This window comes from Suncus etruscus, chromosome 17 (genome assembly GCF_024139225.1).
Source record: "Suncus etruscus isolate mSunEtr1 chromosome 17, mSunEtr1.pri.cur, whole genome shotgun sequence".
NCBI classification, from domain to species: Eukaryota; Metazoa; Chordata; class Mammalia; order Eulipotyphla; family Soricidae; genus Suncus; species Suncus etruscus.
This window is the reverse complement of record NC_064864.1, coordinates 21,127,018-21,144,076: the sequence shown is the minus strand read 5'-3', so window position 1 is coordinate 21,144,076 and position 17,059 is coordinate 21,127,018. Positions and strand designations below refer to the sequence as shown.

At 51.4% G+C, this 17,059-nt stretch overlaps 2 protein-coding genes across 2 annotated transcripts in view; one reads left to right on the top strand and one right to left on the bottom strand.

The window, feature by feature from the left end:
* CDC45 (cell division cycle 45) overlaps positions 1 to 7,716 on the top strand; it is a 34,852-nt gene extending 27,136 nt beyond the window's left edge. The window contains exons 17-19 of the mRNA XM_049764672.1: positions 3,756 to 3,832; positions 6,328 to 6,394; positions 7,582 to 7,716. Coding sequence (XP_049620629.1) covers positions 3,756 to 3,832; positions 6,328 to 6,392 — 142 coding nt within the window. The 3' untranslated portion in view covers positions 6,393 to 6,394; positions 7,582 to 7,716. The remainder of the gene's footprint in view (positions 1 to 3,755; positions 3,833 to 6,327; positions 6,395 to 7,581) is intronic.
* A 3,122-nt stretch (positions 7,717 to 10,838) lies between these two features.
* On the bottom strand, positions 10,839 to 11,582 carry CLDN5 (claudin 5). Its single transcript, XM_049764658.1, has one exon. It carries the CDS (start codon positions 11,504 to 11,506, stop codon positions 10,844 to 10,846), a length of 663 nt encoding a protein of 220 aa, XP_049620615.1. The 5' UTR covers positions 11,507 to 11,582; the 3' UTR covers positions 10,839 to 10,843.
* Between the last annotated feature and the right edge of the window lie 5,477 nt (positions 11,583 to 17,059).

Here is a 17,059-nt window from a genome sequence, read left to right as displayed (position 1 = left end):
CTTGCATTTATTTTTGTTTTGGTTTTGGTTCATACCCAAAAGTACCCAGGTCTTACTCCTTGTTCTGTGCTCACAGGGTCATTCCTGGTAGGAGATCCTGTGTAATGTCAGGGATCAAACCTGTGTTAGCTGAGCACAAGACAATTGCCCTGCCCACTATTCACTCCTGTTCCTGGAGTAAAGATTATTCTACAGGACCATTTTTTTTTTTTTTGCCAAACCCATGATGCTTCAGGCTTACTCCTGGCTCTATACTCAGGGAACACTTCTGCCAGGGCTTAGATACCATATGGGATGAACCTGGGTTGACTACATGCAAGATAAGTGTTGACTACATGCAAGATAACCTGTTGATGTACTGTCTTTTTGTCCCCCTTAGTTTGCATTTCTAAGTGAGTGATGGAATAGCAAAAGCCATCCTGGGTGTCAATCAGGTCGTGTACTGAGCTGTCTGGGAATAGCCTCTCCTGGAGCTGACTTTAAGGCCTTGAATCTCTCACTTCCTGAGAACGACTGATCATCACACACAGTGATAATGGCTCTAGACACTGTGAGGTATAGCTGATGCCCAGCTTTGTGAAGAGCCTCTCTTCTTTGAGGACAGCCTCTGCCTTCTGGTCCTGGACACTCTTTCAAGGACTACTAAAAAAATTTTTTTTTTTTTTTGGGTCACACCCGGCGGTGCTCAGAGGTTACTCCTGGCTGTCTGCTCAGAAATAGCTCCTGGCAGGCACGGGGGACCATATGGGACACCGGGATTTGAACCAACCACCTTTGGTCCTGGGTCAGCTGCTTGCAAGGCAAATGCCGCTGTGCTATCTCTCCGGGCCCAGGACTACTAAAAATTTGAGGGTCTCAAAGGTTGACCCAGAATTTAGGTTTTACCTGTTAGGTTCCTCAAATCCAACTGTGTCTGTGCATTGTCTTCAAAACCATCTCAAATAGGCAGAGTAATAGGACAATGGTTAGGGCACTTGACCTGGGTTTAATCTTAATACTGCATATTGTCTACTTAGCCTGACAGGAGTGATCCCTGAATACAGAGTTAGGAATAAGCTGGGAGTACCCAAGGGTGTAGACTAAAAACAAACAAACAAAAAAACCTTTATAACCTTTATAAATAAGCCTTCAGCAGCTTGTCCATGCTTCACTGTAACCTAGCAGGCATCATCTCCTAGGCCATTAGGAGTCAAATTCTCTGTTCCCTGATGCATTTAAAAGTTCAGCTAAGGTCTGGGGTGTGGATCAAGTGGTAGGAGTGCGTGTATGAGGTCCTGGAATCCATCCCTGGTACTCATCGATCTCAGAGTATGTGGCTCCCACACATCACAACAACAAACCAGTCAAGAGCTCAGCTATGAGAACTCAGATGTAGAAGAGGGTTTTTGTTTTTTTTGTTTTTTTTTTTGTTTTTTTTGTTTTTGTTTTTTTGGTTTTTGGGCCACACCCGGCAGTGCACAGGGCTTACTCCTGGCTGTCTGCTCAGAAATAGCTCCTGGCAGGCACGGGGGGACCATATGGGACACCAGGATTCGAACCAACCACCTTTGGTCCTGGATCGGCTGCTTGCAAGGCAAACGCCGCTGTGCTATCTCTCCGGGCCCTAGAAGAGGGTTTTTTAAGGTATGCAGAAACCTTCTCCCCAGCATCCTGTTGGACTCATGGCCCCCCCAGCCTGCAGCAGAAATGATCTTGGCACTTCTGATCTTGGCAGCATGGAGAAGTGGCAGCCACATAATATACATAGCTGTATTCACCTCACAGAATTCAGAACTACAGTGGCCACTCAGATTTCATAAATGTTGCTTTCCTCCCTTCCCTTAGCCTTATTACTTTTTTATGTTGTTTTTGTTTTTGTTTTTTTTTGTTTGTTTGTTTTGGCCACAACCAGTGATACTCCAGGGATATTCCTGGCTATGCGCTCAGAAATCGCTCCTGGCTTGGGGGACCATATGGGACGCTGGGGGATCAAACTGGGGTCCGTCCTAGGTTAGCATGTGCAAGGCAAACTTCCTACTGCTTGCACCACCGCTCCAGCCCAGGAATGGAAATACTCAGCCTTTTTTTTTTTTGCTTTTTTGTCTTCTGTTGGTTCTGGGTCCAGACATTGTTTGGGGTTTCTTCCTGCAGTGCCAGGGATGGAGCCCAAGCATGCAATACATGAGCTCAGACAAGACTCTATGGAGCTCTCTGGACCACCCCTGTTCTTAAAAGTCTAGGAAACGTGTTTAGACTTAATGCTTACTTGTGGTCTGTTTCCTCCTGAATATTGGTCCTTCTGTGGGTGTAGTTTTTCAGAGAGACTTCTTGTAGTAGGCTGTCTGCAAATGAAAGTTACCCTTCATTCCATCCTTTTAGATTGGGCTGTTATCCAGCTTTTTGTGAGAATATCCCCTGAGGTCTTGCACTTTTGAGAAGCTTCTCCCACTATCTTACTTTTCTCTGGCCTGCCCTACAGTTCACCTGAGGCATATTTCTCTTGTCCTCTGCCTACTTTGATTAAACCAGCTGAGCTACTAGGATACCTCTTCTCCCTGCTGTGCCTTCCATGTTCAGCAGGGCTGGAGACCTGGCCCAGTAAGAGCTACCTGCATCTGTCCTTGGGTGTCAGTCTCTGGACAGTCAGTGCCGCAATTCCACCACTCCCTAGCAATTCCTGAGAGTTGGTCAGAGATAGTGATGGTGGGTACCCCAACTGTAGGATACCCCAGGGCCTATACTAGAATAGAATGGGTAGGGGAGCTAAGGGCTATCCTATAGTCTGAGTCCAGAATGGTCCTAACTTAGCTTTGATGAATTGTGACATTCTCCTGGGCCTGAAAATGCCTTTTGGCAGCACATGGAGAGACACAGGGCCTTTTTGAAGGCAAGTTCTTCTGTGTAGCCCAGTTGCTTTCCCACATTGAGATTCAGAGTAATATTGGGCTTCCTGAAGTGCCCTCTGTGGCTTGCCTCTCATTCTGGCTTCCAAGGCCAGGTTAGTCTGTGATTAGCATTCTCTCATTGGCAGTCTCCTGTAAGCCTTTTCCTAAAGGTACAAACTCCATACTTGCCTGAAGACCCTTCCCACCCCCCCACCCCAACCCCACTATCCCCACACTCACTTTCTTCTTGCTGCTCACCCTTACTTGTGGTGGCCTTGCACCCCAGAGAGTTCCTGCTCTCTCTGTGCTGGCCTCTACTCTTGTATAAGTGCATGCTGGGCCATACCCCTAAGTCCTCTTCCTCACCCCTGCCCTCACTACTCCCACAAAGGCATATGACACCCAGAGCTGCTGGTACCTCCTGATCCCACAACACTGGTTGGCTTTCAGCTGAGACACTCTAGCTGGTGGTGCAGTGCCAGGTACATGGGATGCTGTAGTCTGAATCAGGCTCTGAAGCCTCAGGAATGGGAGTCAGTGCCCAGAGCTTAGAAAGGCTCAGCTGGGGCCCGGAGAGATAGCACAGCGGCCTTTGCCTTGCAAGCAGCCGATCCAGGACCAAAGGTGGTTGGTTCGAATCCCGGTGTCCCATATGGTCCCCCGTGCCTGCCAGGAGCTATTTCTGAGCAGACAGCCAGGAGTAACCCCTGAGCATCGCCGGGTGTGGCCCAAAAACCAAAAAAAAAAAAGAAAGGCTCAGCTGGAGCAGAGAGAGGGGAAGAGTAGAAGATGATGCTTTCTAGTGAGTGAAGTGGGCAGCATGGTTGCCAACTCTGGTTACTGTCCCAAGAGGATGAGAAGGGTCTCCCAATGCTTCTTGTGTGCTTACAGTTTCTTTGGCCGGGCATTTGAGAAAGCAGCAGAAGGCACCAATTCCCGAACACTGCATAACCACTTTGATCTCTCAGGTAAGAGTCTCCTACATCAATGTGCCTTTGACCTAAGGACTAAGGAAGCTGTTAACAGCAGGTCTACCCTCCCTACCCACAGTCCTCTTGCCTCCTGGAACTGTGTCAGATGACGCTCTGGTGCATCTCTCTGGTAGGCTACAGGCCCTGCTGCTTGTGCTGGGCGGAGCAGACTCACTTGGGTGGCCCCTCAAGAGGAATGGATGTGTCCCAAGCAGCTGTAGGCCTGCTCCAGCCTGTGACATCAATTCACCAGTTTTTTGCCCTGTGTCAACCAACTCCTTCTGTGGATAACAAAGCAGGCTCGAGGTGATCTAGGACTTCATTTTCACCAATATGGTGACTATTGTTTGTATCATGAAAGATCTACCTAAGGCCACTCACTGTGTGGTCTGCGTCATGACTCCTGTACTGACCTCACTATGCCGCATGAACCTGCCTGTCGGGCATTTTAGGAAACCACGTGGGCAGCCAATCAGTGCCCCATACTACTTACAGCCCCCAAGATACCAGAGTGGAACAAGGTTCACATTTGGCCATCCTCATTTTTTATTCTTTCAGACGTTTTATTTTTTTTATTTTTTATTTTTTTTGTTTTGTTTTTGGGCCACACCCGGCAGTGCTCAGGGGTTACTCCTGGCTGTCTGCTCAGAAATAGCTCCTGGCAGGCATGGGGGACCATATGGGACACCGGGATTCGAACCAACCACCTTATGTCCTGGATTGGCTGCTTGCAGGGCAAACACTGCTGTGCTATCTCTCCGGGCCCCAGACATTTTATTTTATTTTAACATTTTTTTGGATTTTGGGCTACACCCCGTGATGCTTAGGTTACTCCTAACTCAGCTTGAATGTAGACTCAAGAATCACTCCTGGTGGAAATTGGGGAACCATATGAGGTATCGGGGATCAAACCTGGGTTGGACATGTGCCAGGCAAAATGCCTTATCCACCGTATTATCTCTCCAAATGCCAGACTAGAATTTTAAATCAGATTTCTTTCTTAGACTCTGCAGGCTGGAAGGCTGAAGTAGCCACAGGGTCGGTTTCTCTAGAGGTCTCTCTCCTTGGCTTGCAGGTAGCTGTCTCCTCTGCATTTTCAGAATCATCCTCTCTTGTAAGAGCAACAGGATTGGGTTAGGACCCACCCTTAGGGCCTCATTTAACCCAATCACCACATGAAGGACCCATCTCCAGATATAGTCACTGTAGGTTAGAGCTTCAGTATTGGAATAGACTCTGGCCTCTAACAGCCATCTCTTATGAGGGCCTTTTCTTATGTCTCCCCCACAAATGCCTTATCCTGATGAAGCACTCATGAAGACTTCCTATGTGCTTCAGTTCCCTGCCTTGCCTGGCTTCAGTGCAGACCCTGTAGGCTATAGCAGCTCCACTTCCTGCCTCTTTCTGTGGAAGAAGTTGACACCAACTGGCTTGTAAAATGTCCCATCTCTGGGCTGGAGAGATAACACAGTGGTAGCACGTTTGCCTTGCATTTGCCCAACCCGGGAGGGACCCGGTTCAATTTCTGGCATCCCATATGGTACCCCCAGTCTGCCAGGGGTGATTTCTGAGTGCAGGGCCAAGAGTGGCTTCTGGGTGTAGCCCAAAAACCAATAAGTAAATAAATAAAGTTAAAAAAAAAAAAAGGCCCCATCTCTATGCAAAAAGGACTGAGGGCCAGGAGCTGCTTGATTTTCCTGTGAATGGACAGTGAGATGGGATTTGGTGGGTGCCATGCCAGAGGATTCACAGGACTGGCTGGCCCAACTTTGCTGCGTGATGAGGACCGGTATGCTGCGTTGAACCTGAAAGGCCCCCAAAGACATGAAATTCATGTCAGAGACATCCCATCCCCTGCTACAGTCAGGATACTGAAGCTGGGATACTGGCTTCTTGCCAACCTCAGGGCCACCCCAACTCCTTGTGGTGCAGGGCACTGCCAGCAGGGTGGGGCCAGATTCAGGCCCTTAACACATCAACCATGTCCCCTGCACTGGCTTTCATCACTGGCACTGTAACTACCCAGAGGTTCTCCCTGATGACCTCAGCTCCAGCCTGCAACTGGGCAGCCGGCAGTTTCTTTTTTTTTTGTGTGTGTGTGTGTGTGGTTTTTGGGTCACACTCGGCAGTGCTCAGGGGTTACTCCTGGCTCCATGCGCAGAAATTGCTCCTGGCAGGCACGGGGGACCATATGGGACGCCGGGATTCAAACCGATGACCTTCTGCATGAAAGGCAAATGCCTTACCTCCATGCTATCTCTCCAGTCCCAGCCGGCAGTTTCTGAGGTTTAAATAGGACAGAGAGATGTGACCTCTTCGTCCCTGGTAGTTGGGGCCCTCAAGGAACCTTTGTAGACTGGAATGCGCTGGAGGTTTATTTCACTCTTGAACAGTGGGGAGGAGCGAGAGCTCTGCCTCACTTGTTTTTCTCACTTCTCCCTCCCTTGTCCCAAGCCTCCCACCTCACAGATGTTTGTCTTTCATTACTTTAGTAATTGAATTGAAAGCAGAGGATCGGAGCAAGTTTCTAGATGCACTAGTTTCCCTCTTGTCCTGAAGGTGAGTTGCGGGAGCCAGGTCCTGGCCAAGTTCCTGTGTGGACTCGGGAGACAGAAGACCCTGTCCAAGTGCCCCTGATTTCCTCCATTTCCTCAAGCAGTCTTTCACTTGGGTTTCCAGTCAGAGTAAGGCTCCTCAGAAGATTTGGGGTCAAAACAATTTCCCCAGGAATGCCTGTCCCTTGGCTGCCCCAAGTGCTACAATGGGCCATTTTTGAGAAAACTAATTTCATTAAGCTCCTGGGAACCTTCAGAAAGAGCTGGCATTTGCCCTTCCCTGAACACACTGACCACTGGCCTCCGCACAGCACATGGGACAAAGGCCTCCTGGCATTGCTAAGAACAAGAACCCCTGCCTCCCTTGGAGAGCCACCTGGATCCTTGCAGCCCTTCACAGCCTTGCCACAGAACACAGAGGCGTCTCTCTGGGCTTTTGTGCCCTTAACTTTTGACAAAACAAAACTTGGCAGTCACCCAGCTGAGAATTGTAAAATGTTCCCTCTCCATGGGCCTTCATAAGCAGGACTCCCCCAGTGCCCTCACACATCCCATCTTTGAAGGGGGGTGGCATCAGGAAATGGGCCAGGGGCGTGCTGTTTCTCCTGATCATTTTGTAACACAAGCCACACCCCAGCCCTGTCCCAGTGGCTGCTTATGCCCACCCTATGTCTCCTGCACTGCCAGGCCCTGTCAGAGCTGTAATGGCCCAGATCCTTGTGCTGACCCAGAGTCCTTCTCCCCCACCCCTGGTAAAGCTCAGAGCTGTGTGAGGTCCCATTCTTGCCAGGCTCTACTGAGGAGCACATAGGAGACTCAGGGAACCACAATTTATGGGGTTTATTGGGGCCACCATATTGGTCCACCAGGGTGGACCAGCAGGGATGAGGGTGGAAAAGAAGCTGTATAAAGCCCACAAGGCCACTGAATAAGATCTGTACACAGATCCTCCTACTCACTAGGACGTATTACACAACCATCAGGGTCTCAAATGGATAACCTGGACCTGATAAGAGTTTGTATAAAAATGATAGCTTCCTACCCCTGGATGCCCTGTTCTCCCTCCTGAACGATAGGCTGAATCAGAGGCAGTAGCCCAGCAGATCAGAGGGAAGATCAGGTCATTTGTTTAATTCAGGGAGTGTTAAGAATTGTTTGAAACTCATTTTTCCTTTCTCTTTTCTTTTCCAGCATTTGATTTCTTCAGAAATGGCCTCCTTCTCCTTATTTATATTAACAAGCATTTTTGTAGATTTTAAATTATGGATAGAAGTTTAGGTTCAGGGATGGTGGATTTTTAATGAAATAAAATGCTGATTTTAGGAACCACGCCTCTGTCTTGTCTCTAATCCTGGGGTAGCTCTTGGTTGTGTCTTGAACCTTCTGTGGATTCAGAGATCCTGAAGCCTAGCTGGAAATCAGCACAGGAGCTAATCACTCAACTTGTTCCAGGAACCAAAAAAAAATTTATTTTTTTTTGTTTGTTTGTTTTTGGGCCACACCCAGTGTTGCTCAGGGGTTATTCCTGGCTCTGAACTCAGAAATCGCTCCTGGTAGGCTCAGGGGACTATATGGGATGGTGGAGATCGAACCTGGGTCCATCCTGGGTTGGCTGCATGTAAGGCAAATGCCCTACCACTGTGCTATCACTTTCACTCCAGCCCCAATAATAATAATACCAGGAACCAAATCTTTTTTTTTTTTCCGAGCCACACCCATTTGAGGCTCAAGGGTTACTCCTGGCTAAGTGCTCAGAAATTGCCCCTGGCTTGGGGGGACCATATGGGACACCGGGGGATCGAACCGCGGTCCTTCTTACCGTCCTGTCCTTCAGGCTCCCTAGACAGAAAAGGACATTGGTCCCCACCCACAGCACTTATCTGCCACTGCCAACAATTCCCTCAGGAACCTGTCAGTTTCTATTTCCCCACTGTTTCCTCCAATGTATTTGACAGTGAGCATTTTTTTTTTTTTTTTTTTTTTGGTTATTGGGTCACACCCAGCAGCACTTCGGGGTTACTCGTGGCTCAGAAATCGCTCCTGGCAGGCTCGGGGGGGACCATATGGGATGCCGGGATTCGAACCACCGACCTTTGCATGCAAGGCAAAACACCTTACCTCCATGCTATCTCTCCGGCTGACAGTAAGAGTATTTCAAATCCATCATTTGGGCCACACCCAACAAGTTTCAGAGGCAACTCCTGACTACACTCGACTTACTCTTGGCAGTGCACAGAGGGGACTGTATTTGATGCCAACAATCAAACTTGGTTTGATTGTGTGCAAGGCACGCACCTTAATCCCATGGTTTTGGCATGCTTTGGGTTGGTGGGCAAAGCCTGTAAAGAATGGCCTAGAGAATACAGCTGATTGGGGCCAATTCTTGGGTGCCCTTGTTTGGTGTGGTTTTGGTTATTTCGGGCCTTATCCAGAAATTTGCCCAGAATTCAGGGCAGATAATCCAGTGGCTTCTATTAACCCATGTCCTTAGGTTCTACCCCTTTTTTTTTCTTTTTTTTCCTTCCTGGTTTTTGGACCACATCTGTGGTGCCTGGGGGTTACTCCTGGCTCTACACTCAGAAATTGCTCCTAACAGGCTCGGGGATATATGGGATACTGGGAATCGAACCAGGTCCACCCTGGGTCAGCTGCGAGTTAGGCAAATGCCCTAACGCTTTGCTATATTTCCAGCCCCATGATTCTCCCCCTTCCTACATTGGTCAGGTTTAGGAAACTCCTTGCTACTGAACAAAGCCCAGGCATCTCTGGGGTCAAGCCAGATGCCAAGTCTTCCCTTTGGTTGGCCTTAAGGTTCCTCCCTGTAACCCCCATACTTTTCCACTGCTCTCTCTCCAACATTTGGCAGAAGGTAAAGGCACACTAATTCAGTGGTTCATAGGACCCAGAGTTACTATTCTGCTTTGGATTCCCTATAGATTCCCCATTTGGCAAAAGCCAGCCTTGACTTCTAGGGGTCCGACCCAAGAGAAGAGTCCCAGAGAGTGTACTTAGCACATAGGCTGAGGGTCAGTGCAAGTCTAACGGGGACAGCAGGGTAGTCATACACCACATATAGATCTGTACCAAAACTGGCAAAAGGGCTAGGACAGGGGCCGGAGCCAATCCTGGGCGACCACCCACCAGTAACTCTTCCCATGGCAACATGCTGGTTGGTTTGCAGCTAGTTCTGTTTGACTCAGGCACACATCTGGATTCACCTCTGTTCTTACTCACCCTCAGCGGAGCCAGGAAGAGCCTGTTGTGTTCTTTACAGCAGATAACAGTGTCTACTTGGAGACATCACCCAGAGATAGGCAAGCCTGAGGGGCAGGAGGAAAGTGCCTGACCTATAGCCTCTTCCAGTCAAAGCTAGCAACTTGGCTGCCCACTCAGCAGCATCTGCAGTCCAAGCCCTCCAGACCCCAGCCTTTCTGACTGGGGGACAATTCCAGCTTACCTTCCTCTGTTGGCACCTGCATGATCCCCGCTCCACACCAGCCCCGAGAACTCAGCAGCAATAACAGCTCCAAATCTCACCTTCATAGGTTGCAGTGAGCTTGGACTGTGTTGCGAGCGGAGGACAGAGAGGACATGAGCAAAGGCCAAGAGATTTGGACCCGAGCTCTGACAGGAAGTTCACGAGAAGGGAGCCAGAGGGAGAAAGGGGGCTTAGAAAGAGACCAAGACACAGAGAAGGTGTTTAAGCCATTTACTAAGCAAAATTTCACCCTCCCCTCAAGCCATGCGGCAGTACAAGGCTTCAGTCCCATTCCCAGGATCTGTTGTCCATAAACTTGCCCCAGGAGCTTGTTGGGGGGAGGAGGTGAGGACGAGAGGTTCAAGCTAAGTGTCTTGCTTGCTTCTCCTTGGCTCAGGATCCCGCTGACGAGGGTCAAGACCTGCTGCATATGTGTCCCGCAGCACAGAAAGCCTTGGCCCTCAGCAACTAACTGCCCTTCTAAAGGCGGCAGAAGCTGTGAGAAGTATTCTGGCATCCACTACCCTTAGGGCCAGGCTGAGAAGCCGCATCTTCCATCCTACCGGACAACTGCATCCTTACCCCACCCTCTTCCTCTCCCAGCCAGCTGGTTCACACACACACACACACACACACACACACACACACACACACACACACACACACACACACACACACACACACTGAGAAACCCAGCAGATCCCGCCAAATGCATAATATCGATTGTTTAAGACAACACAAAGATCTGGGACCTTGCTGGTGGCCCTTTGAAGAGCAGGTCCCTTGAATGTGGGGCTTTTGAGCCCCAACACGGGCAGCGTCCAGGTCCAGCCGGGCATCACACCGAGCCGGACACTCCAGCGGTCCATGCCAGGTTCCCCCCCTGGCTGGTCAGTCCAGTCCAGTCCTCCAGATCGGTTCGTTTTGTTTCACAGCAGTGGCAAGGACCCCCCCCCGCTTGCCCACCACCAACCCTCAGACATAGTTCTTCTTGTCATAGTCACCGCTGCTAGCAGCAGGCCGTCGGGGCTGCGCGGAATACTTCACGGGGAAACTGAGGTCCTGCTGGTTCCCGTAGACCCAAGCCACGCAGCACATGAGGCCGCCGCCGCACATGAGCAGCGCCGAGGCGGCCCAGCCGATGTACAGGGCGGCTCCCAGCTCGTACTTCTGCGACATGGGGATGGAGGGGTCGTAGAACTCGCGGACCACGATGTTGGCAAACCAGCACAGGGGCACCAGGGCCAGCAGCCCGCACAGCGCGTAGAGCGCACCGCCCGTGAAAGCCACGCGCGCCTTGACGGGGCCCGGGGACACGCAGTTGGTGCATTGCGCGCCCACCAGGCTCAGGAAAAGGGCCACCAGTGCCAGCAGCACGGCGCCCACGGTGAGCGCCCGGGCCGCCTGCACTTCGGGGTTCAGGGCCAGCACCGAGTCGTACACCTTGCATTGCATCTGCCCGGTGCTTTGCACCACGCACGTCATCCACAGCCCGCGCCACAGGGCCTGCGCCGTCACGATGTTGTGGTCCAGGAAAGCCGTCACCTGCCACATGGGCAGCCCGCACGCCAGGATCAAGCCCACCCATCCCACCAGGCACAGCACCAAGCCGAGGATCTCCAGCGCCGCCGACCCCATGGCTCTCTCTCTCTCTCTCCCGAGGCGAGATTGTGGGTCCCCCACGCACGGTGGCCCCCTCCGGGCCGACCCGCTTGGTGTCCCGTCCCCCGTCGAGGGCACCTAGGGCGTCTGGGCTGTGCTGGCTCTGCTGGCACCGGCTTCTGCTCCCCCTTGCCTTGGCGCTGCGCTCTCGCCCGCCCGATCTGCGGGGTCCTCCGGGTTGAGCTTGGTTTTTTGAAGGTTCGGGGCGGGTTCTGTTCAGGTACGTCCCCCTGGTCCAGAAGCCAATCCTAGCGCAGACCACCCGTCCCATCTCCAATCACAGAAGCCCCAGGAGCCAGGGAGGGGGGAAAACAACAATTGGGGAGGTGGTGGGAGTGGAGAGCGCCGGGTACCGCTCCAGGCTGGGAGCTGTCTGCACACCTACGACCCCTTCCCCTGGGGTTCTAGGCTTGGTAGAGGGTGTTTCGGGCTGGCCTGGGGAGTCCTCCCCTCGCTACTTCATGACCCAGGTGCTGCATCCAAATTGATGGCCCCTGATCCCTTGAGTCTCTGGTCACCACTAGTCGGTTGCAGCTTTTCTTTGTCTTTTTTTTTATTTTGGGGGGGGGGGGGTCACACCCGGCAGCGCTCAGGGGTTACTCCTGGCTCTATGTTCAGAAATTGCTCCTGGCAGGCTCAGGGGACCATATGGGATGCCGGGATTCGAACCACCGACCTTCTTTCTGCATGCAAGGCAAATGCCTTATCTCCATACTATCTCTCCGGCCCCTCTTGCAGCTTTTCATCCTTCAGCACCGAGCTGAGATCTATGCAGGGCGACCTCAGCGATCACTTGCCCCAGGTCAGCTCAACGTGGCTCAGCTGTTTTCTCCTGGCGCTTGTCTTAGAGTGTGACAGGCTCTGGGCCCTTCTCCCCTTCCCCTTTACTCTAGTGATCTCTCCTGCAAAAGGACAAGCAGGCTTGTGCGGGTCAGGTCTGAGACCCTCCACCTTATTCAAAGTACTGCTGGGCTTCACTACCCAACAGGCTCCTGGTCTCCCCAAGGGGAGGGACCTAAGGCCAGAGTCCCAAACTGGTAACTCAGGGACCTTTCTTTTGCTTCTTGTAACTCCCTCAACTGCTTTCCCATATCTCCGCACCTTCTCTAAGACAGATCCTCTTCCAGGGAAGGAAGTCCTGGCTGATGGGGGCACAGATTCTGGGAGTTCCCAGTGTCCCCCCCATTCCCGCACCAAGGATGCTCAAGCAACCTGAGAGCCCAAGCTGGCGGCTTTCTCTGGATTTCAGACAGCAGAGACATAAGGAAACAGAAGGACTGCGCTCAGGTCTCCACCAGTGACAGTGGTACCCTTGGTCACACCAGCCCCCTCCCCAGCCACTCTCCGGAAGCTTACTTGGAGTTTCCTGGCCAGGGGGAAGAGCCCCATCCCCGCTGGAGAAGGGAGGCGCGGATTTCCGGGCATTCTTCTGCACAATGGCTCAGCCTGTTTCTCAAAAGGCCCATTTGGATGGACCCTGGGCCCCCCTGAGGCTCAGATGGGGGGCAGCAGACCCTTTCTGGCCACTCCTCTCCCATGCCCTTCCTGGGGCAGAGGGGTTTGGCTCTCCTGATGGGGATGAGGGGACCCTGTGCCACCTCAGGCAGCAATTCTGACAACCTCACCTCCCTCTTGGGGCGACTCCCTTGCACTCCCTGGCATCTGGAGCTGAGCCCTGGGTCCTCAAGCATGAAAAGCACACAAGGCTGAGTGCTGGGCTTTGTAGGGAGAGTAGGTGGGCTTTGTCCTCTTTCTTGCCCCATCTCGCCCCCCTGCATGAACGGGTTAAGGACCACAGTCTCCACCTGCCCCCACCTACCCCCTACCTGCCCTCATCTCGCTGTCACTTCAGTCTTTCAGTAAAGTGCAGTGCTCCCCAACCTGCAGATCCTCCTGGGGCCACCCTGACGTCTATTCCACCCACCCAACCCTCACTATCTCTGTGACCAGAGTTCAGGTTCTTTTTTGTTTGTTTGTTTGTTTGTTTATAGGCCACACCCAGCAGCGCTCAGGGGTTCCTCCTGGCTCTGTGCTCAGAATTCACTCCTGGCAGGCACGGGGGATCATATGGGACGTCAGGATTCGAACCACCAACCTTCTGCCTCAGAGGCAAATGCCCTGCCTCCGTGCTATCTCCCTGGCCCCGAGTTCAGGTTCTTATACTAGGTCCTTCTCTAGCCTCCATACTGCTATGCCTGCTTTGGGCTGCAATCTGGCTCTGTTCCTCTCCCTTGGGCTACTCCCCACCTGCCCCCTCCTCTCCTGATTCAGACTCTGCTTAACATCTTCCATGTCTGGTGACATATATGGACAAAGTGATGACTCAGGTATGTCCGTCCCCATTGCATCTGCCTGGTCCAGTGTGCACTGCATCTCCCACTGACAAACCCAGAGGCATCCAAACTTTCTTATCTGCTGTGCCCCTTTCAGAAAAATAATCAGGCAGGGGGCCCGGAGAGATAGCACAGCGGCGTTTGCCTTGCAAGCAGCCAATCCAGAACCAAAGGTGGTTGGTTCGAATCCCGGTGTCCCATATGGTCCCCCGTGCCTGCCAGGAGCTATTTCTGAGCAGACAGCCAGGAGTAACCCCTGAGCACCGCCAGGTGTGGCCCAAAAACAAAAACAAAAAAAAAAATCAGGCAGGAATTAAAAAAGAAAACCAACCTTCTTTAAAGTTTAAACCTTCTGGGGCTGAAGAGATAGAGCAGCGATAGGGCATTTGCCTTTTATGCGGCTGACCTGAGAGCCACCTGGTTAAGAGTCCGGCATCCCATATGTTCCCCCAGCATGCCAGGGGAGATTTTTCAGTGCAGAGCCAGGAGTAATCCCTGAGCACTGCTGGGTGTGGTCCAACAACCAATCAATCAATTAATCAATAAATAAAGTTAAAAAAGAGTTTAAACCTTCTTGAGATTCTCTTAATTGCACCAAGGCCATTACTGCTCCCCAAAACTTCTCATTTCCCCCACTATAGGTATCACCCACTTTGGAAAATGGCTCTAGATACTCGTGAGGCTCTCCCCTCCCCATTCTCTCTGCCCAAAGTGTTCCTGAATGAGGCTTACTTATTGTCTCTCGGTTGTGTAACTGACGTCACCCCAGACACCCCTCTGTCTCCAATCTCATCTTGGCTCCCAAAGGCTCAAGCTGGAACTGTCTACTTGCTTATTGGCTTTCTTCCCAGTGTCCAGAAATGAGTCCCCATGCCAGAACTGGCTGCAGGCACCTGCCCTAGGAGTGGCGTGCCGTGGAGCTCTCTGTGACCACAGCTGACCTCTGGCTTCCTGCCACCCCCTCCAGCCAGCCTGGGACTGCCAGTGGCATATAGGCAGTATCTCTCATTTCCCTAAACCCACTCCTTTCACCCATCTCTGGGCCCAAACCCAGCCTCATTCTCCAGGGTTGTTTTGCTTTGCCCATGCACCTCTGGGACCAAACCAACTGTACTTGGGGGTGGGGGGGAGCTAATTTTTACCTCAACATGTGGGTTGCTGCCCCAGCTCACAGGAAGAGGGGGCCAGCCTAAACTGGAAAGGGATACTGGGCAGGGTCTACTGAACACCATTAAGGGCTGTTGTGGCTGCCCACAACACAGCAAGCAGTGTGTCTGGGCAGGGCAAACACTGGGGAGCACTCCACAAGTGGCAGTGAAAATGCCCTAGTCCTTAGATATGGCTGTTTTTGATGGGGGACATGGAGTTATGAAGGTCTCTGTGAGGAGGTTCAGTTCAGTCAAGTGGGATTAAAAAAATAAAAGACATTATTGAAATATACCCAGAGACAATAGAGATGAGGGCTGGAAGGACTTCAGGATATGAAGCTCACCACAAAGAATGGAGAATGCAATTAGAGAAATAACCACACTAACAACTTACCATGACAATGTTAATAAGTGAGAGAAGTAGAATGCCTGTCTCAAATACAGGGGTGGGAGAGGAGGAAGAAGGGGGATATTGGTGGTGGGAATGTTGCACTGGTGAAGAGGTTTTATGGTGGTTTTCTTTTTCTTTTTTTTTGGTTTTTGGGTCACACCGGGTGGTGCTCAGATGTACTCCTGGCTCTGCACTCAGAAATCGCTCCTGGAAGGCTAGGGGGACCATATGGGATGCCAGGATTCGAACCACCATCTGTCCTCTATCAGCTGTGTGCAAGGCATATGCCTTACTGCTATGCTATCTCTCCGGTCCATGGGCAGTGTTCTTTTTATGACTGAAACTCAACTACAAACATGTTTGTAATCATGGTGCTTAAATAAAGATATTTAAAAAGAAGAGAAAAGAAAAGAAAACATTTGGGATGGAGTGTTGTGAGAATGTAGGTGGGAAGGGATGTGATAACCAAGAGGCAGAAGGAGGCTGGGAGTGTGGGGTCACGTGTTGCCAAGGGCTTGGGCAGGCAGGATTTGAATCCCTGATCCCTGGTGAGGGGATCGAGGGCTTGTGCAGGCCAAGGCCACCTGCTCATCGAAGCAATTGTTCTGCTTTCCCAGGGGAAGTGCGGCAGGATCTCATTAATTGTGAGAGAAAGGCCTGAGTAGGCAGAAAAGCAGAGTTTATCTTGAGCAGCTGCCGGCTGACCCTGAGCCAGCCGGGTGATTTGGTGAGCTCCCAAGGACAATCTGAAATTAGGTACTAGATTTCTGGGGACTGAAATGTCCCTAATCAAGGATTTTCATTTCTGGGGAAGAGGGAAACAAGGTTCCTGCTATCTTATAACTTTGATCCAGATGAGAATGTCACAGTGGCATTGGTGGTATAGTGGTGAGCATAGCTGCCTTCCAGATGAGAATGTCTCTCTCCAGCATAGCCTTAGACACAGCACCACTCACTACCCTTTTTTGGTACTCTAGGAGGTGATGGTGATATCAGGGAAACTGAGGCATCTACACAGATTTTTGGGTGCTGGCTTATAGAGTTCCCTGGATGGTTGCTGCTTGTGTGACAGTGTTGCTGGTGAGCGGTGGTCAAGAATGTTGGTGATCATCTCTGGTGAGCGTCTCAGGCCATATCTGGTCATCCTTACCTCAGTTTCCCCATGGATCATAATGCTGCTCAGACTGGGTGGGGACTGTAAGGTCAAACTGGTGGGGAGCTGTCACCCACTCTGGAACCTCTGCTAATGCTCTTTAGTAACCTCTGAGATCCTAAGATACCGTCCCAGGCATGTTGGCCCCTTCCTGACTCATTTTACTCAAGGCCTGTCCTTCAGAGTGGATGCCTGAGGCTGAGGATCAGTGTGCGAGAGTCTCAGGCCTTCTCTTTCTAGCGGTCATGGAAGTGGGGCTGGGAGTCCCATCTGGTAGTCCCGGGGACCCTGCTGAGTTTTTATGTCTTTATGAACCCCACCAAGTGGGATATCTGCAATGGTATGTGGTCCCAAGGAATTGTGAGGGAGACAGCCAAATTCTGAGAGATGGAAGTGGTGACCACCTCACACCCTTCACCTCAGTGACCTCTCTCCTTCTTCATCAATCTATGAACAGGGCACTTGGCACCATCTCATTTTTTCCACTTAACACCTACAGGATTC

Excerpts from the sequence above, each read along its gene's own strand:
- CLDN5 (XM_049764658.1), bottom strand. The coding sequence starts at position 11,506 with ATGGGGTCGGCGGCGCTGGAGATCCTCGGCTTGGTGCTGTGCCTGGTG.